The 21564-nt window shown below is 48.2% G+C and overlaps 1 protein-coding gene across 2 annotated transcripts in view; it reads left to right on the top strand.

The window, feature by feature from the left end:
- SLO2 (slowpoke 2) overlaps positions 1-21564 on the top strand; it is a 604504-nt gene that overhangs the window by 432247 nt on the left and 150693 nt on the right. Inside the window, exons 1-2 of one of the 2 annotated variants that reach the window (XM_077649886.1) lie at positions 8393-8523; positions 14859-14938. In XM_077649886.1, the coding sequence (XP_077506012.1) occupies positions 8459-8523; positions 14859-14938 (145 nt within the window). In that variant the 5' untranslated portion in view covers positions 8393-8458. Of the gene's footprint in view, positions 1-8392; positions 8524-14858; positions 14939-21564 lie in introns of those variants that run through there. The other variant, XM_077649885.1, reaches the window with a different exon arrangement.

Raw genomic sequence — 21564 nt, 5'->3', positions numbered from 1 at the left:
CAGACCGCGCCGATCAATTTAAGGCGCATTGAATGGCCGCATTTAATTTGCATTAGAATGAGAAGGAAAAACAAAACAGAAACGGATCTGCCTAACATAGCCCGAGTCCCTGCTGCAAGAAGGATATAGAGAATGGCGAGTTGTGAACTTTGCAATGGGATTAAGTGCTCCTCGAAGAGTGGCAGCTGCGAATTCGAAGGCTGTAGCAAAATGCAAATGCACCGCACTTTTAAGTGATGCCAGGCTACCGGGCTGGCCGCTTGAGCGTGTCGCGCAGTTTTAGTGGCACTATTGGAACTCGAGGGAGCGGAATTGGAGGAGCGAATTTCTCTTCTGTTTCTCTATCAATTTAGAAAGCTGCCGAAGCTATAGCAGCTTCACTACTGGTGGCCCAAACGCTGGCGGGGTGGTCTGAGGACTTTTGAAAACACGATGAATTTATAGCCGAATTGTTTCCGAAATACCATGAAAGTTATTACGCACCGAATTATCCGTATTACGCACTCATTAACCTTGGAGCAAGCTTGCTTGAGTTCATAGAGTACGTCGTTCAAATTCGGACCTCTGCTAGCAATCGTAACTGCGCTGATGCTTGCAAAACAGCCTCAGTTTTAGTTTCGGTTTTAAAAGGGCGCTTGGATTTTGTCTCCCGAAGGGTTCACACTTGTGTAAACAGCTCTCCCGGCTTTTCCACGGCGCCTTTCCTCTTTCGCTTGCATCTGTTAAGCTCAGCTGTTCGGGAAAAAACTCTTAGGCGATCCTCGGTGGATTCTTTGAATGCGTTAACAGCCAACGTTCGTTATATCCAAAGTTGACTCGTTATATCCGAAGTGGCATACTTAGATTCGTTATATGCGAGCTTAGCACACTAATGGTCGTTATAATTGCGATGGAAAACTAAGTTTCGTTATATACGAGGTAGTATACTAAAGTTCGTTATACCCGACGCGTCACACGTGACGGCGGCCGCCATTTCCTCTTGCACAAACCCTTCTAATTCTAAAGCATTAATAAAGTATGCTGCGCTTTAATACTTCTTACCGAACTCAGTTAGGTTTTGTACCGCTCGGTGTGCCACATTTTGAACTTTCGCACAGCATGAAGACTTTTGCTTCACAATCACACTCAGCGCAATCAGCTCAGCCATAAATTCAACATTAGAAAAAGGAACAGAAGAGAAACGCTGTTAATCTAAGCCAGCCAAGTGAAGGCAAAAATATAAATTTAGCGCAGAAAATAGGTCACTTTTATTTGCTCACGGACAGTAGTAGGTCGGAGAAAAAAGTGTGTGCACTTGACTTCCACTATAATATATCGTCTTAGTCTCGACATGACAAAGAAGTTCGAGTTATGACGAAATTCGGTTTAGCGAACGAAATCCTTAAACTGGCACCAAGTAATGATTCGCAGCTAGCCTTACAATACTTACATTCATTGTGAAGTTTTTTCGGCATCCTCTTAGCTGGCAACTGTTTTACTCTAGGCAAGGTGTAGCCTCTAGAAAATCTCATTTCGGTCGTGGGTTTGGGCACCGCTGTCGTTACGGCCTCTTAGCTTCATAACGTCGTGCCAGTTGAAGCCTGCGTCATCTAGTCGCGAACAGGGCTCACAAACTCGTTCTGGCGCGAGTTTTGATGCACGAGGGGTGGTCAGAGCTGGTGGTGCGCTGACCAAGTATTTCAACGACCGACCTGTCGAAAAAGGTTGTCACATGGCGCTGACAACTTTCTTTGGGTCGATTGTATCTGCCCCCTGGCTGGCTAACGTTACTTCCACGTATCTGTACGGTTTTTCTGGGGAAGAAATTGAGCAACTTCATCATCAGCAACCCACCCATCCGGCCCTTCTGACTCTTCCCTCAACTCTCTGCATTTTCAACTACGCACGTGTCGCTTTTTCGTTTTGATTGGTCCCCGGGTGCGGTACTTGGGTTGGTGCTTGGAACACGTCCAGTTTATACGGAAAGTGTCTTTGCAGAAGAATCTTCGTCGCTGTCGCTCTAACAAGGAATTGTCGGTACGGGATGTAATCTACCCGTCGGCAAGCTTATCTAGATCAAATTTTCCGACGTATGGAGTTAATAGCTCTAAATAACTACGTTTATTTCTTTCTCTCCCGTATAAAAACATGGGCGCCTACAGAGACGTTTAAATGTGTTCAGATTAAACAAACCCCAGGAGGAACTGACCAATCGCGAATTAATGGGAATCAACTCGGCAGGGAAGAAGCTTCCACTCACACGTGAAGCGGCGCAAGAGCCTGTAATCCGCTGGAGTGACAGGCGGAAGGGGCACTCGCACTCGACCTTATCCACGCCGCAGCACGGAGGCAAGATGACGATATAAGTGAAAGAGCGAAGTTCGCCAGAGAAGGGAAAGCAAAGGGGGGAAAAAAATCAACGCCGGCTTTTATCTCCGAGCACGGAAAAGGAGGGAGAGTATAAAATCGGGAATTCCAGGCGCCAAGGCCAGACCGCAGACGTAATAGAAAGGAGTGCCGGGGGTAAGAGCACGGAAGAAGAGACGGAGAGAAAAACACCAAGGGGGTCCTCTTTTCGTTTTAGGTGTCTCCTCTTCTTTTATACACCCCCGAAAAAAAAAGAGCAGCGCAAGGGAAGGTACTGCGTAGGCTATCGACAATGACGCTCGCGGAGAGAGAAGAGTGAGGATGAAGGTGGGCAATATGTGCGGGTGAGAGAGGGATGAAGGAAGAGGCGGTCAGGGGGGGGGGGGGGGGGGGGAAGGAGGGGGGTGCTCTTGTAGTGCGCGTTCTGGTCGCCGGGAAAGCGCTCGTATGTGATGCGGCGCGCGCCCGCTCGCTCGGGAAGTGCAGGACGCACTATACGCAGCCTCGTCCCGGGCGGCTGCCTGGCGTGTTCCCCACCACTGCTGCGCGCGACCTTAATTTTCGTGGGCTCTCGTAACGACTCTGTCGTCGCCCTTGTCGTCCGGCCGACGCCTCCACACGTTCCGCGGTTGCCTGGGCGACCGGCTTTCTTTTCCTTCCTCCGTTTCCTCTCTTTTGGTCGCCACCCTCTTCCTGCTGGTTTCGCGCCCGCCATCCCACTCACCCTCAGATGCGGGCGAGAGGAGAGTCCTCTGCGACGCTAGGCTTCCTTCGTCATTTTGCCCGCCCTGTTTCTTCAACGTTGTCTTGCGCTTACCGCTCACTACCCACTATATGGTCCCATCGGCACGCAGTCCCCTTCTTCTTCCGGCTTCCTCGGGAGGACAGATGGTAAACAGAGCGCAGGGTGCACTGCAGGTGCCTTGCACCTACTGCAGCCTCCCCCAGATGTCTCGCATTTCTCTTTCATCCTGCGCATCACAGCGCGAAAGGACGCGAGGCCTGTTTGCTCCGCGGACTATAAGCATCCTCCTCCTCCTCATCCGGCTGCGGCAGTATCTCTCACCGTCTTGACGTCGTCAAAAAGTCAACAATAATAGCAATAGAATTAGCCACTCAGAAACATTCACTGACACTCGGTAATTTCATAGGTTTAGCTTTAGCATTCGTTTTTATCACCTTGTTTCGGATGCTCGTGTTCTCTTCCCCGCGGAGGAGCTGCCCATGGGGACAAATAAGCCCTGCTTGTTACCGGCGCTGCTTCCTTCCGTTCCTGCTCCCCGCTCTTGGCACCTAGTTTTCCCCAGCGTGGTAGCCATCTTGCCCCTCCCGTTCCCTCCTGCGCGTGGCCGTCTTCGTGAGGTCGCGGTTTCTCTTCTGCCACCAGTGTGCCTGCTGCAGCTTCCTGGCGCAACTCGCCCGCTAACGCTGCTTTGCTTGCTTGCTCAAATGGAAGAATTCTGCTAAGGCTCTCCTTAGCTCCTCTTCTGCTAAGAAATTTGCTAAAAGAAAAAAGAATGTACAACCCTTCGGTCAGTGAAGTTTGGGCTGCGAGTATAGCGTGCGTCCCGTTCCCTCTCTCTCTCCGTGTTTGTGCTATGCTGTAGTAAACAGGTGTGAGTCAGAATTCTGTCCGCTTTTTGGCAGCGGCCAGTGTGCACAGCCTAGCTAAAAGACAAAGCGCCCCTGGGAAAGTCTGCACTGCGTTTGCTTAAAGTTTTCTTTTTGCGGTAACACTCGCACCTTTTTCCTTCTACGCATTCCTTTCTTATTTTTTGGCTTGATAGAAAGCCTGAGGAACTCCAATAACACAATAAAAAACAAGCCTATCTTGGGCTGTTTGCTGAAAAATGAAGGAATTTTAAACGTGGAAAGTTTTAACTTATTTCTTGAAAACACGAAGCTTGTCGTATTTTTTTTTCACCCGATTTCTTTCACCGTACTTGAAATTCCTGAGTGATGCGATGAGCAGAAATTGAAAGGATGTGAAATCAGAGCAAGCTGTATATCCTTAGTTGGCTGGGTCCAGGCTCGCGCACATCGATCACAGCGAAGTAAGGAACGCAAAGAGCAAATGGTTGACAGAAACGTGGTAGCCAGTGTTTCCTATAGACAGCACTATAGTTCTTTCAAGTGGAAGAACTACAATTCTTCTAAGTAGAGGCAAGAGAAATACGTTGCGTAAGCTCACTTCGCCATCTTTTTTTTTTTTTGCTTCCATGTTCTCAAATCCGGACGGTGGAATATCAAATCAATCATGCACCTTTAGTATCTTCTCCGCCTTCTAATCGGTGGTGAAGATTCTCATTGTGTAGGATTATGGCAGAAGACGTAGTGAGGTACACCTGGAAAGCGAGAAGACGCGGAAAACTAATAGGCCAGCAAAAACGTGTAATGCACTTTTTGCGCCACCACTCTTCGAAATAAACTCCTTGCTCGCCTGTGCTTGGTCTTGCTTATTCCTTCAGTAAAACAAAATACGTATGACCGGGCTTCCGTGCACACGCAACATTCGCCTGGCACAATGCCGAATGCTCGGGTTTTCAATTTTTCTTCTTTTTGCAAAACGCATATGTCATTCTTTCAAAAGAGAGGCATATCCCGAAAAACGTTCCAGCTGAGAGAACTTGGAGAAGGGAAGTTTGCTAAATAAACATGATTGATTGATTGATTGATTGATTGGTTGATTGATTGATTGATTGATTGATTGATTGATTGATTGATTGAGCGGCCTGTGATGCCAGGCTTGGGTGTAGCACTGTTTCATCGTCGGTTAGAATAGCTACGCCTGACTACAAGAAACACGCGTCCTTGAAAGGTTTGGAAACCACACACATCAGCTCCTTCAGTGCATGTCGGTATTCGCTTTAAGGCAGTCTAACTTTCAGCACAGCTTTTCGATAATAATAATAATAATAATAGCTTTATTTCCATCAAAACGATGGAGGGGCCGTGGGTAAAAGCTGCTGAACAGCTTGACTAGAGCCCACGGTCCCCTCTACAAGGCAGTACAGGAGCATACATGAAACATACAGGAATACAAACATGCAGAAACGCAAAATTGATTCGATTTAATGTATCACAAGGAAATCAATATTAGAATTGTTCAAAAACATGACATATCACGTGGCGCAGTGCACGGCGGTGCATAAAACGGCGGTGCATAAAACGCGACCACATGGAAGGAAAGTACATCGCAAACAAAAACGTTTATTTTATTTCTAACACCAATCCGCAGTAAAATTTTTTATGTAAAAATTTCTAGAGGCCCCGAAAACTATTGATTTAGTCCGTTATTTGCGTGATCCAGGGCAACTCGTGTCCCGAACACTAAAGCGAAAACAATCTGTTTTTGTTCGTTTATGTCCCCTTATTTTAGCATGACATGGCCACACTACTAGACACGAGTTACACCGCAGGACCCGCATGTTTCTGCTTCTAACTCTCACTGACATGCAGCCGTCGCGATTGCCATCTGCACTAGCCAATTTGTGCCTAGGAGCAGAACACCATAGTCAGCGAGCCAACGCAGTATTTATTGAAAAAGTACGTGGGTATCAGCGTTGCACAAGTTTAAACGACCTCGCTATATGTCACTTGTCCTGGCAGGAAGAAATTTGTTTGTACATTAATCGTGTTTTATTCATTCGCAACGCCTACCGTGCGCGAGAAATGCCCCCATATACGAGGCAAAATGTGAGTATACAGACGTGGCCAGAGATGAGGCGGGCAGTATTTTCCAGAATCTTGTGACTGCTTTCTTTCATTTTCCGTGCATAACCTGACATTAGTTTAACTGTTAAAAACACGAGGTTATTACGGGAACACTGCCAATGCAAAGAAAAACGCGCTGTTCGCGAGGCAATTTCAAGAGAGGAAAAAGGAACGTTATTGGAACAAAAATGACCGAGTCGGAAACGCAAAACAATAAAGCCCACTTTCTAGTATTTGTCAAAAAGCGCTGGAGAACCGCGATAACCGTTGCTCGAAGAATGTCAGGCCTAAGAGGTGAAGAAGGAGCAGTGACAAATGATTTCCGCCGCCCGCTCCAGCTTCGCCGGCCGCGGCCCCGTCGAGTGTTTCAACAGACCAGTGGGTGCACCGGCGGAGGTTGGGGCTCTCGCTTCCAAGAGCCGACCGATAATTTCCTCGAAACTCGGTCAGAGAGCTCTTAATGTTTGCACTCTTAGTAGCGAGATATGCAATGGCTGGTCAGCTACTTCTTCGCTTGTTCCTGCGTTAAAAGGGAAAAGAAGCGTGCATCTTGAGCGACCATATATAATTTCAGGGGTAAGAGTAGCATGTCTCCTTTCGGCTGTTAATTAATGCTTTATATGTATTACTCTGGACACTCGATATTCTTTATTCAACGAATATTTTAGCTAACAGTGCTAATTTTGCCCTCTGTGCGCACAGATTACGTGAAACACCGAAGGCGCATACCCACTGCACCCACGCGAAATGTACGCGCTCGCCACAGCGGTTGCATTAAATACAGTGTGTGCACAGCACGGAGCTGGATTTACGATGCAGGCTCTCATGCTGCGGACACTTCAATTTTTGCAGTCGTCCTCAACGTTTCTGGCCCGCTTTGAATATCGCTGCCGTTACAAAGATTACTCTGCGAGAAGTTTCTCTCTGGTTCGGTTTTTTTTTTTTTAACGCGATGGTAGCGTGCAGCTTTCTGATCTAAAATTTTCGCGCTTCCTCAAAAACTGCAAATTTAACTGCGTGACGTCAAGGACAATTACAAAGTCAATTAGGGAATGAAAAATATTTGTATCGCAAGAAATACCGTTTCACTGTCGTTCGCGCATAATATGGCCCTCTCTTTGAACTAGTTTGTTCAGAATTAACAGAGCGTATACTCCTGAAACGATATGAGCGCACACGCATGCACAAACGCGTGCAGTGACATGTGCCCTACTTTTGCATTTATTGTATAAACGAATGAATGCAGCAAATAGAAGTAAGAGGAGCACGCTGCGAGCTTTGACTGAATTCATTCGTTTCGTGGGCCACACTGGATCGAATCACAGGTTAGTGGGTGCATATGCGACACTACTGTCGTTTGATGGGGTTGCGCATGAATGCGGTGTGCGACGCCTAAATTTATATGGGTGGGGACAGCCGAGGAGGGAGTCAGAACAGCCCAACAAGTGCAGTTTTTCTCCGGCCGTACATAATCTACTCTGTACCTTAGACGCACGCGCTCAAAAAAAAAAAAAAATTTGAAGCTTCATTCAAAAATACCCTGCTTCTTTACAGGATTAAGCTGTGCGCAGCCGTTTAATATAAGATAAGGATCAACCCTTCGGCCTTGTAAAACATCACATTGTTTCACGTTCCACTGTTCTGTCAGGTGGAGTGTTATTTTACCTCTCTTATTTGCTCTTGTTTTCTTTATGACGCCCTGGCACGTGTCACAGAGCAATGTGTTTTCCTTTTTTTTTTTTTCCTCTGGCAGCCGCGGAAGCACTACTTTCGTAAGTTGGCTGTTCCGCGTAGCAGGCGCGGGGGTGATTTGAAGCCGACTGCTGTGAAAGGAAAAGTACCCTCCTCGCTAAAGAAAACAGGGGGGGGGGGGGGGGGGGAGCGTGGTCACTAAACAAAGAAACGGAGCATAGGGCATACAGCGGCACACGTTGTATAGCCTGCGATAAGATGCCGCCGGTTATGCAGCCGGTTTCGCCTAGGATGCGTTCATGATAAGTTTCCGGCTTTAATCGGTGAGAGCGCTGAGATAAACTTGCTCGCCTTGTTCCTGCACAAGACCCTCGAAAGTAGTGTCCGATACACCTTACTTCTTACAGACAAGATGATACCGGCAATTCGAATATAAAGCGATAACTTCTCACGCAGCTTGTGGTCAGGTTCCCCTCCCTCAATTGCGCCAGCGTGGGTGTTCCTCGCGTCGCTTATCAGTTCGTATCAGCTCTCGTGCGACGTCCGGTTCCGCTAGCGAGATTGTCGAGGGTCATGCATTTCGTTTTCTGTGACACTTGCACGGAGCTGAGGCGTGCGTTCCACACTGGGAACGAACAACGCGCGGTTCCCCGTTATATGTAGCGACTATAGGGCGCAAACAAGCGTCCTGCCGGGCGCACGTTCAATGAGCGCCCTATGGCAGGCGCTTAGTTTGTGCGTCGCTCCTGTGCGCCGGGAAGCAGGCTTCATGTGAGTCGAGGTTGTGCCATTTTCGTTGGGTATTCGATCATCTAGATGGACGAGACGCTTGTGCGTGCGTGCGTGCGTGTGTGCATGTCGCTTCATAGTTATATGACGCCTCATACGAAAACATCGTGGCTGCAGTGTTGTTTACAGCAGCAGCGAAACAGCCGCCAGAAACTGCAAGGCACGCTGGGCAGCGAGGTTAGAAATGGGAGGGAACAGCAGAGGCTTTCCTTTGCTACTTGCTACGAATACGTGTAGCCCACGACTGCGACGCCCAGACAGGCGGACAGAACAAATATGGTCCGCGTACATGGAAGGAGCAATGCCATTGTAGCGCAGGAGTTCGTAGAGGCACTTCACATCCCGAAGAAAGTATTCGATTGCGCCAGTACCGCATTGGTGAATCTCTACACTGTAGTCGTATACAACTTAAGTCTGCAGTGAAGCTCCGCCCACATTCACGACCGCCGCGCAGAATTCCGCCACGACAAAAAACTACCCCGTTGTTAAAACTTATCTTGTTGCCTAAACAAAAAAACTAATCACAAGGAAAAAATATAGGAGCTGGAATTTTGGTAGCTGGTTTGTTTATTATAGTCAAATATTAAAAACTTGATTTCGTTTACTTTTGCGATGGACCAGCAGAGTAACACAGTATGACGCGGACCGTGGCCCAGTGTTAACTGCTGTTTTTTCTTTTTTTGAAATTGTACCCTACTAAAGCAAGCATGGTTTTTTTAGACATCGTGCTAAAATACATGTACTTTCGAAAAGTATGCCGGCAAAGCAACCCCTCCAGTGCACGTAACTAGTCGAAATAGCCAAATTTCATTCGTGCCACAGCGGCGAGAGTAATGGCGGTTTCGAAATTCTAATAACTGATATGGCTATTACTAACGGCCGGCTACAAATCTCCAATTGCAATCAGGTGCCTATTGGTAATAGTTAAAAAGTTAACGCTTAGAATTTAGTTAACCACTTAGCTAGTTAAGATGATTCGCCTGTTTTTTGACGTCCGCCAACACTCATATTACTATGCAGCAAATTGCTTCTTGTTACCTCAAAAACTTTATTTTTTAAAAATTAGTGATTACCTTCCCTGAAACACCTGGTATATCAAATATTGTTTCACTTTTTTTTTGCATTCTCATTAGCACGAATGTCTGCTGTTTTATTTACTTATTGGACATATGAAAACTGTATAGAAGTGTGTGTGCGAGCGGGCCATCAATAATTAAAGGTGAGAGCAGCGCTGGTCCTGTCCCTTTATCTCGTCGCATCTGTCGTGCGCTGTACATTCATTCGTACTAGGCAGCACAAACCAACTATCCCAGCTGGGAGTGTTATTGCGCTTAAGTTCGCACTTTAAAAAATCGAAAAACTGATCTATCCTGGCCTTTTTACTAACAAAGCAAGCGTCTCACTCGGCGTACGACCCATAAGGCATGCGACTTTAGAAAAACCAGCCGCACCCGGAACGCTGCCTTTAAACCGTGCGCTCGCGGTTTTATGCTTCGCATTTCTTTTCCTTACCCCGAGGTCTGCTTCCTTCTTATTTCGCTCCTCTTCTGTCTCAGCCGTCTGCCTTTCTCGAAAGGAGTGCTCGCGCGTGAAGGCGGCGCTCGATAAGCCGCCGAAGGTCTATATGCAAAGAAAGTTGTCACATCGCGCTCGACGCCAGAGCTAGTCGGCTACGCCAGCGACGATATTGGCTTCCATAGGCCCGCCCCTGACAGGGAGAAAGCGAACGAATCCCTGTCGTGATTGAACTCGCAGGCCGGCGCGAACGGAAACACGCGGGCCCACGCTAGGCCAGGCAGGGAACGTGTTCGAAGTCGGAGCGAGAACACGGGCTGCTCCCACGAGAGTTCGCTCCTCGCGATGCGCGGAGGAAGAAAGGGAGAGCCCGCCTGTTCTCTCGGACAGCGGAAGCGACTTCATCAGCTGTAGCATACTTTGTGCCCATGAATCCGAATCGGGAAGAATAAGGAAAGCACACCGTCGATCCTCGCAGCTTCGGTTCCCTCAACCTGGCGGAGATGGAGGAAGAAGCGTCAGAAGAGAACACCACGGAGAAGAAAAAATGAAACCCCTTAAGCGCGCATCGGAAACAAGCGAGAGCAGGCAAGCATTGAAGGAGGAGCAGCAAATGCCTGGGAACATCTCATTCCGCAAACAGCGAAGCGTAGGAAAAAAAGATAGAAAGGGAGCGGAAGGCTCGACGGGACGGGGCATGCACGTATACAGTTGAGTACCCCGAGAGAGATGCCTGCGGATCCAGCGTAGAAGCGTGGAGGGGAGTAATGGGACAAATGGGAGTGAGCCCCAACCGGACGCCGCCAGCTTTTCTCTGGAAAAGAGGAAGACCAGTTCTTCGAGGATAGCGCGATGCCGCTGGGAGACGCTGTTGGGGTGCGCTCCGCGGAAAGAGGAGACAAAGAACGGGTTATCCTGAATGTGGACGGCGATTTTTCGTCATTGCCGCAGAGCTCGTAAGAGTAGCGAATGCTTGACAAGAACACAACCCAAGTATGCAAACTAATTTCGAAAAAATAGTTAGATGGGCACAGCTTGATAAAACTCGCTATACACATCGACGCGCTACGTATAACGTTCAAGAAATCAGCATTAACGCGCATCTATCTTTAGGCGGTGCACAAAGCTTCGCCTTCGAAAATGCCAATCTGTGCTCTTGATCAGACCAAGCTGGGTAATTTCAGTGATCACCCAGTGTGTCACCGGCGTTTCCATACCTTTCTTGTCTTTTATCCGGGCAAAAAACACTCAGCTACATTGAATGCATAGAACGACACAAGTGGAGGGCCGTCCTTTTTATTTAGCCCTTCCAGCAACAATAAGGCTGGAACACGAGGCACCCCGCAAGCCTTACTCGGAAACGGAAACTCAACCAGGAGAGCCCTTGAGGTCCATAACTTAGTCGGTGCTATAATTGTGTGCGTACATGTGAGGGGATCGCTTTAATGTGCGCTTAACGTTCACGTTCCTCGGAGAAATCTACGTATGTGCTGACGTTGATTATACACACAGACACGCACGTGCGTAAAGAAGCGAGGCGGCGTTATGCGGACGCACTCGGCATCTACAGAGGTTGGGGCATCCACGGTGCGTGCCTGCTGCTCCTCCTGCGGCCTTTGCGACGAACACCGAGCACTCCGCATCCCGCACATTCCGATGTATAAGAAAGAAAGGATTCCCCGCCGAGCTAGATTCGCTCAAACTCCGTTTGGAGATAAGGGTCCCGGCGGAATTGTGTTCCCTGCCTTTTGCACGGATGGAAATTAAGGGACAAAAAGAGCGGACAAGAATGTCCGAGGAAAACCGGAAAACGAAGCTCCGCGTGAGGAGAGGCAGAACAGGAACTTCAATCGAAGCAGCCAAGCAGGTTTATAGGCAGCACGGGGGGGGGACAGGAACCGTCTCGTCGTTCTTTTACTTTTCTTTTCTTTCGTCTAGTCTTCTTTCTTTCTTCCTCTTGTTTTAGGATGCGTTTTGAAGGTTGTGGCCCGTTGCCACTCCGATTTACGGCGGTGGATTTCACCTTGCCTTCAGGCGGCTGCCACATCCCTTTATCATGCGTCTTTTTTGCTTTTGTTCCGTTTCTTTCTGTCTTTTTTTTTCTCGAGCAGACGTAGGGAATGCAGCAGTCGTACACCGCCATTCCCGAGACGTGCGCGCTTTAAAGAGGTCTCGCGCACTCTCGCTTCCTGTTGGCGTCCTCTTCGGTTCCGTCACAAGCATCGGTTCCTACGCTTGTGCGCTTGGGAATTTGCCCCGAACCATTTTTGAGAAGCTTCTTCGGTATCGTCTCGATGGAGTATTTTATGTGTTCTTGTTCAGAGTTGTCTTCTCAGCTCTGAAAACTGCCGCCGAAATGTCCGTACGCTGCTTTCGTTCAAACGAATGGTAAAAGAAGGAAAGTTTAGGAGAGAAATGGGAGCACGAAGGAACTAATCGAAGGGTATCGCGCTTGATGTTGGCGCCAATGAAAGGTAGGAAAGAAGAAATGAGAAACCTGATATTCTCAGTAGTGAATCGACTTTGCCAGGTGCATTCGTGCTCGCAGGGACGCTAAGGGGAGTCACACCGCCGGAGAAGCACTGATCTTGCGCGTCAGCAAGCTCCCCATTCCAGCAGGTGCTCAGGGTCGCACAAAAACCGCTCAATGTCTGCGCTGCATGCGTGTGTTTAGCTTTTCTTGTCCATGTCTGCTTTGCACGTGTATGCCACGCAGCATCTACATGGACCACGCGCGAGAGAGTTCGTCGAACAAACAGCAAGGAATAATAATAATAATAATAATAATAATTGGTTTTTTGGGGAAAGGAAATGGCGCAGTATCTATCTCATATATCGTTGGACACCTGAACCGCGCCGTAAGGGAAGGGATAAAGGAGGGAGTGAAAGAAGAAAGGAAGAAAAGGTGCCGTAGTGGAGGGCTCCGGAATAATTTCGACCACCTGGGGATCTTTAACGTGCACTGACATCGCACAGCACACGGGCGCCTTTGCGTCTTTCCTCCATAAAAACGCAGCCGCCGCGGTCGGGTTCGAACCCGGGAACTCCGGATCAGTAGTCGAGCGCCCTAACCACTGAGCCACCGCGGCGGGCTCCAACAGCAAGGAATGTCTGTTTTGATGCGGCGTGCCGTTTGAAATATTGTTTACAAAATAAATACCCACGAAAACTGCGGTAAACATCGTGCATCGGAGCTATTTTCTGCTGTGCTCCGTGGTTCATTTCCTAAAGCGTCAGGTTGCCTCCTTTTTTTTTTCACCCTTTGCGTAGGTCGTTCCTCTGAGCAATGGCAGTGTCACCTACTAGGCTGCAACACTCAACGGGCCACAAACCCAGGATGAAACGAGCTTTTGTGCATTTCGCAAAGCCGAACTGCTCGAAACTGAACTCCACGTGCCTCGTCCTGCCCTCCTAAAAATCAGAGTTTTCGTTTAACGATACGAAATGAAAAGAGCGGAGCTTCACTCTCAGTCGTGGGCGTTTGGGAAGTGATAAAGATAGCATAATAAGAGCCGTTCGGACCGTTCGATATCTGACGTTCGGAAAATACAAGTATGATCCGGGACCCGATGGGAAATATCGTACTCGCTGAATTGATTTTAACCGCACGGCATTCTAAGCCTCATATCAAGACGCTGATGATCGCCACGAAACACTTGGCACCTGCTTCGGGCAGCGGCTGTTTTTTCCGGGCCTGCAGTAGAAGGCCGCTCCCTCTGGACTTTTCACACTGAGCGCGCTTGTGGTGCTTGCTTGTCACCTGTCATTCACGTCGGCACTTCTTTCTCGAATGCAGCCGACGTTTTGGCGGCGCTGCATTTGGTCGCCAGTCTAAACAGTGGTTCTCCCGAGCCCTTTACTCATGGTGAAGTTATTCCGCGCACATAGTTAAGCTACGAGGCGAGTGTAGTTGCGAAATTTTTAGAGCAGCCCATGGAATACCGAAGTGTCAGTGTTGGCAGTTTGCAATGGTAAACAGTGCATGCTACGACTGCGCATCGAATAATTTAGCCCTGTTAATTGAGTATTAGGTCATATGATTGGCTGAAGAGATTTTCATGCGCGACGTCTAAAAACCAACAATACCATTCAATATTTATAATGACTTTAAACAACAGCATAACAGTGTGCCAGGAAATGCTGAACTTTTCCCCTTTACTTTGCGAAGAAAAAAAGCTAGCTGATTAATTTGGCGCCTATCACGGATACTCGAAGCACGGAAACGCTGTCGAGGACATCTCTTTGCAAGTAGTGCAGATGAGAAACTTGCACGGCATTGTTGAACAACGGCGCCACGAAAGAAGGAAGACAAGAAACTTCTTGTTTTCTTACAAAATGAAGTCGCATCCAAGCATTAAATTGAAGGGCCCTTGTCATCAATGCTAAGCAAACCAGCGGAGAATTGTGAGCGTAATAGCGAGCTTATTTTAAGTAGCGCTGATTGTGTATCTATTAGGCGCTTTAGAGAAACTGTCTAATTGCTGTCCTGAGCAGCAGAAAATGGTCAAGGTTTCAACTCCTTGCCTGTTCATTTTGTGTGTGTGTGTGTGCTTTTGTGTGCTGGTTTCTTCCTTCGTGCAGAAACCGCGAAATAACTTTGTGCCTTTCTAAACGAGAGTAGAGGACAGCAACAATTCAGAGCTTCCTGAGAAAAAAAAAAAGCTGATGGCACGAAGCGGCGTTCTCGCTCAACTTTCCTGTACCTGTGTACTTTGCTCTCCAAACCGCTGGTAGACTATTGTGTGTCTTGAAGAAGATAAACGAGCTGCTAACTGTTCGTATTTTCGTTTATTTCTTCACAGGGTTCGGGTAGAGTTCTACGTGAACGAGAACACACTAAAGGAGCGGCTTCACCTCTATTTTATCAAGAACCAGCGATCAAGTGAGTCTTTACAGTTTGCGCTTGCTTGCTTTCGTGTTCTGTTTTTTTTTTCATCCCAATCTCACTTTGTTTGTAGAATATTTTATTGCAGAGCCTAAGCCATCCTTTTCCTTTCTCTTCACCCTCACAACTGGCCTTGTTAAAGATTGGTCTTACGCCGGTTACTTCGTTTGAGCTGTGAAGAAAATATGCCAGCTAAGAGCAGGTCTGGGCGGTGTGAATAAGGCAGTTGGAGGAATGAACGTGCTGTGCACGACATAGGGCCTGAAGCGCAACATCAGAAGGGCATGCTTTCTGGCTAGTTGGTGTTGCATAATTAGCGTAAATAGATTAGCTCAAAAATAGGGACAAAGGACAATGGAGGAAACATATATGGAGGAGACGTTGTTAATCGTCATATGTGTGTCCTCTCTTGCCCTTTGTTTCTCTTTTTTGTTGTAATTTGTTTGCATAAACGCAACTTGATGCAGTAAATTATGTCCGACTTACTTTTTATAGCACGCTCGGTATGGCCGTGGCGCATTGTTTTCTGCGAGGCATAGATGGCTGGTGCGAGTACTGAGGGCAGGTCAAACAAGCAGCAGACGAGCTTCTATGAGCTCAAACATGTCAAGCACGTTTTCCGTCGCAAATCTTGCCCGTCCGTAGCAAGGCGAAACCACGTGCCAGCAGTGAACGGAGGCGCATTCTGATGCTAGCAAGAGCCAATTTTTTGTTCGCGTAAGGAGCTTCAGCGAAGCTCCTGTCGTACTATAATAGCGAAATTTAAATGATGGTCATATTATTACCGTCAAGGTAACTCAGTGATGGTCCTGGTCCTAAAAATATATTAGTAGAGCATTACTGAACAGAAAAAAAAGATAGGAAAGCAGCCAAAAGTTTTTTCTTTGAATGCCTAGTCGCACTGCAGTTTCACATTCTGGTTCCACATAATCGCCTCGCACTACCACTGCTATGTAGACGTCCTTTCGTTACCGCCATCGCGTTCATACACGATTGCTGTCATTGGGTTAGTTCATTCTGAAGCCCCGTAGAACTGCACGCTTTTCCGCTCGAGCAACATCTATTCGAGCACACGCATGCGGGTAGTTCACTACCCACGCGGTCCAGTGCTGGACTTAGCAACTGAATGTTAGCAGGACACCAGGCTGAGAATATGGACCGGATATATCGCTGTCTGACCGAAATGTGTGATGCAGATACATCCGGACCAAAAAATGGCCATGCTAGAAACCTTCCTGAATGCCCGATTGCGAGATGGGTGTATGCATGGAGTATAAAGGCAACAAAAGCTGTATCATGGGGTGCTCGCAAGCAAAACGCATTCGTAAGCTCTTGCGTCTAGCGTCCACAGCCGCTTGTGCACAGTAAGTTTCGCCAAAGAGCACTGCTGCATACCGTAGCAGTGCCCTATGGCATTGAAACATATTAATGAGGATCAGTCATGTTTCGACGGCACGCTTGTGCAACGTGCACTTTGTGCAGTAGGCACCCGAGTGCGCAGGAGGCTTTCGGGGCATCTTGTCACGTGGGACGTCGCAAGGCTAGCTAGTCTCACCAGCAATTTGCAACTGCAGCAGCCTCAACCGTAACCTTAGCCTCTGTGCTCATACTAGTGGGTGAGCACAATCCAGTGGGTAACAGCCCCGAGCAAAATCGTCCGTTGTCTGTTCCATAGTCTGTTCGCAGCTGGCCTAGCGCGAGAGCATCCGTCCCGCGGCACTGCACGCTCATCGCCCTCTTCTACGTAGCCAAAATCCGCGCTTTCGCACTGATTTCAATGTAGTAAACATTCTCTGCAGTTTATTTAGAGCCACAGCTCCACTCCTCCGATTGCAACGTCCGATTTCGATGTGGATGAGACAATGACCTTCAATGCCTCACAAGGTCAAACCGACCTTAACTGCATGGTTACGGCTCAAGCTAAGGCTGTATCGTGATCATATGACTATGACCATTTGGTACCTGATCTTAATCCTTGACCCTGACATTTTATTTGGGACAGTGGGCACCACAACGACAGTGACCTTCAATGCCTAACAAGGTCAAACTGAACTTAACTGCGTGATGGTATGGCCCAAGCTATGGTAGTATGACCACGTCATCATGTGCCTATGACCATTGGGTACCTGATCTTGACCTCGACCCTTGATCTTGACATTTTATTTGAGGCAACGGAGACTATGCTTCACAGAGCTTTCGCTCCTATAACTAGGTTCAAGCCACGTTGAGCGCCAGCCATTTTTTATTCGCGGTACTCGCGATGGCGACTCCTGCTGCCAGCGCTTAGCGTGGCTCCATATCCGTCAGCAACGTAAAGTTACTGAGGCTTCTTATACTTGCGTCTAAGCCTCCGTGTCTGCTTACTAACGGTCAGGAGGAACCCATCCGTACTAGCCCCAACGCAAACCGCACCATAGTAAAATTATAAGAGTACGCTTTCGTTAGCTTTAGGAGCACGTACCGCAGCATCCCCTGATAAACTCGGTCCGAGGAACGCGAGACACGAAATTCATCATTACATATAAGGTGTCTGCGGTGTTTTCCCGGAAAGCTGCACCCTATTCATGACATCCTATCACTGGAGGAACTCAGGTGTATTATAAAAGCGCGATTGCCAGCCCTCTCTTTTCCCATGTGCACGGCTTGCGAAAGTCTGCTTTCTGCGCATTTTTGCGCACGAGTTCCCATCGGTAGTGCGGCCTTTCGCCACTGGCTTTCAGACCGCCCTTTCAAAGAGCCCTTTCAGAAGGTCGTTTCAGTGAGACACGTCCCGATATAGACGCGACTGCGCCTGCTAATGATCCATACAGAACGGTAGCAAGTTGCCACGCTAATGCGGGCTGACAAGCATCGACTTCTTCGCATTGGTGTGCCTCGCCGTGGATGAGCTCCCTGCGTATCAGGAATCCGGCACCGGATTACGCACGGCAGTTCCCTCCTGTAGGCCGCAGTAGGCTTAGCGAAAGAAAAATCGCTGCGGGGATTATGTTTCGCGTTGAATGTATGGTTTTTCAAGGGATTGGATGGCCCTGCCTCCGTATGATCCCTGAGGTTCTTGCCACTGTACTTTATCTTTTTCCCCTTATTGCGTGAGTTGTTATCCTTCTTTGAGCCGTACTCGCTTGGATGCTGTTGCTAAGCATGACAACATTTAGTTGCTCCCTAGCCGCGAAGGAACCGAGTAAGGGGAAGGGTGTTTGCGAGGTGCATGGGAGGGGTAATGCGAAGGCTCCAGGGGGGCAAGACTGCGGATAGCGCTGAATAACCCTCCTAAGGTAACAGTTTTTTAACGTAGTCTTTTGAGGGGGTGTTCAAAGAAGCATTCCACCCTGGCAACGCTCTCTCTCTGATGCCCACCCTCTACCTGCACCCACTCATACATTCGTGCTTTGTGTTTGCTCTCTTCCCTCCTTCACCTGTACGTTTTTTTATCACCCTTCCCCCGGCAGAGAAGCTAAGCTAATAGAGCTGGAGTCCTGGAGTCCCCCTTCCCTTCCTCTACTCCTCTTTTTTTTTCTCCCTCTCGTTCACTCACACCAAATACCCGGCACAATGAGTCAGTGGCTTTAGCGTACTGTATCTTGTCCAGCATAGAGTCGCAGGTTAGATTCCCATCCACGGCTGCTGCATTTCGATAGAGAGCAAACGCGAAAAAGCCTGATGTGCTGAAGTGTCCTGGCGAGTCAGTCTTAACGTATTCTTGATGTTCAAGAGGAACGGACAGAAAGGCAGAAAGATCCAGCGCACCGCTGGAGATTGAGAGCGTATTTAAAGAGAAGTTAGATTATAGGAAACGTAATTCAGGGACACTTTAAAGTTGGCTTCTCAAGACGACGTCATCTAACTGGCCCAATCTCAAACAGTCCGGTGTGTGCTGACATTTGACTGCGCGTCAAAGTACCCCAGGCGGCATAAATTAATACGGAGCCCTCTAATTACGGCGTGCATCGTATCGGGAACGTAGCTATGACACGTAAAATTTGAATGATGTAGCACTTCCAACCACACTTACTGAAATGATTCTCGAGAAGGTTTCAACACGTAAAAATCTCGAGGATAATTTCAGTTGTGGGAGATTTCAGGCTGTTAGATTTAACTGTAGCGGAGGGCCGAACCTATACCCACGTAGTCCCACACCGACCAATATTGGCTCTTTTGCACATCTTATAGCTTAATTGAGGGCTGATTCGAGGCGGTAAATTTCGTATGCTCCTTTGCAGTGTTCAACAATAAATGCGGCCGAAGTTTAAGGAGGAAATCTCGAGCGACCTAACCGGACAAAAGTAGCACAGTGTTGCATACAGTCTCCTTACCCAAACAAGGATATATTTTGTGATTTGGCCATTACTTCGTTATAGCTAGAAAATGATAAACTGACATTTTAAACATAACTGTCGGGCATGCGCCACAGAGCCTGGAAACTGCGGTCAAAACAACATGCCTGTAGATGCACGCTCGTATGCACGAGTGTACGCTTGCACATACATTGCATCTCTTATGGAAAACATCGTGCATGAGGTCAAGTCTGGAAGACGCGAGTACATGGGACCGATGCTTTAGTGTCGGCGGTCATAGCCTACATACATAATGCAATGCACCAGCTTTATAAAGCGACCGAAAAGCGAGGGGTACCCATCTGTTTTTTTCAGCATCTAACAAGCTAGCACAAATGTGCCCAGCTCTGAAGTGTGAAAGAGAACAGCCTGGGTACAAAACGAAACCCGCCAATCGTTTAACAGCATGCAAAAGAGGAGTGGTTTACGAGGTTTGTCCTGTGAAGAATTCTGCGCCGGCCGAAATGGCAGGTGTTTGAACGAAGGGTTGCGGAAGTAACGTGAGGTAGTGTAAAATTCAGTGGGTGCTGGTCACCTAGCTGAACATAGCAAAAATGCCGCAACTTAGTTATAGTTAAACGTCACACGAGTCTGTGGAAAGGGAAGCACGAAGCTAAGTACAGTTATATTGGAAGCCTGCTTAATTAAGAAAAAAGTGATTGCTGTAGAGTTTTGAGTTGAGTAATGAGTTTTTCTTAGTGGCCTTAAGTGTACATTAATCCGGATAGGCACGAAGTAACCTAACGAATACTGTGTTTAGTCCAGACCTTTGCCTTGCAGAATATGCTTACCGAGGTATGCGCTGAGATGAAGGAAAATTAAACACGTAAATAACAGTAGTTGAACATGAAATTTTTTTCAGTACTAGAATACGCCATAGATCTTAGGCTACAAAGATTTCACTTTGTTAAGCTATATTCTGCATGAGCATTCATGAGCTGCTAATTATTAGCTGCTTCCGTACCTTTCTTTGCGACAACTTAGTGTCTCGCTTCACGTAAAACTACGCCAAAAACGGGCTTGTAGACGTAACGGAGTCTTCCCACCGCAATCACAGCGCGGTGTGCACAAATGTAACGGCTAATTGACGAAGCGGCGATGGAAACTGCTTGCGAAGTTGACGCCTGCGTAGCTCTCTGGTCGTTGTACCCGTTCCTCCACCGCGGCCTCTCGCAATAGGGCCTCGTCTGTCTGCGTATCACGTGACCTTGAACAACATTCCTGGCACTCTCTTTGCCGCCGCCTTTCATGGTGGTGGTAAACTTTAATAAATATTGAGCCATATCTTAAACTATTCTTGGGTTGGCTCTTGGTCGCGTGAAGTGGCCGTCAGTCGGTGACGTCCGGCGACTTCCAAAGCCCAGCCCACCAGCTGCTTTTGGACAGCTGGGTCGGAGCTGGACACCGGACCTCCCATCGCTCGAGGTCAGTGAGTTGCCACTCTGATGGCGGCAGGAACTCAGAGCATATGTATAGTATGTGATGGAAATCAGCTCTTGGGGCTCCGCATAGGGTACACTCTGGAGAGAACAGCTCTGGGTTCATTAGTGATAAATGGGCGGGGAAGAAAAAGGTGCGAGATTGTAGCTGGCGCTACGTCACCTGCTCTAATTTAGTGAGTGATTTGTGAGGCGGAGGATAGTGGAGTTGTTGCTCCCTGTAGTGGAGTGAAATCTCGTGTTATGTGATCAATCTGTCACGGGCGCTCCCTGGCTCGGAGGCTTGCCCTGCTCGGTTAACGTACGCTCGACGGTGTCATGGGCGGCTTCGTTGCCTGGATGGCCCGCGTGCGCGTGGACCCATATGAGTTGAAAGGGCCTATTGGGGGGCTGGGATGAATTGAGAATTTTATGGGCGACGGCATGCGTCCGCTCTTTGGCAAAGTTTCTGATCGTGGTTTTTGAGTCATTAAATACGAGTGTGGCAGTGGTGCAGGAGATCGCAAGGGCAGTTGCAGCTTTTTCGGCTTCTTGCGAGGTGTGCGTTAGGACCGATTCAGCTGCTAGAGGTGAAAGATTGTGGCCGATTGGGAAATAACAAAGGCCGGCTGAGTGGTGTATGGAGCTGCATCTACATAGACAGCCTGCATGTGTTGGTTATAACGTTTGTGTAGTTCCTGGGCTCTTGCTGCGCGTCGAGCTTGGTGGTGGACTGAGTGCATGTTTTTTGGGGAGTGGGTGTACTGTCAGAAGCTTTTGGGTGGCCCCGGGGGTGGGGTATGTAGGCCGGAGAGTGTTGGTTGGGTTAAGAACTAGGTTCTTAATGATGCTGCGGCCTGTAGGGGTGGAG

Source organism: Amblyomma americanum, chromosome 1, assembly GCF_052857255.1.
Source record: "Amblyomma americanum isolate KBUSLIRL-KWMA chromosome 1, ASM5285725v1, whole genome shotgun sequence".
NCBI lineage: Eukaryota > Metazoa > Arthropoda > Arachnida > Ixodida > Ixodidae > Amblyomma > Amblyomma americanum.
Note: the sequence above shows the minus strand (reverse complement) of the source record. Positions and strands in the feature narration are given on the sequence as shown.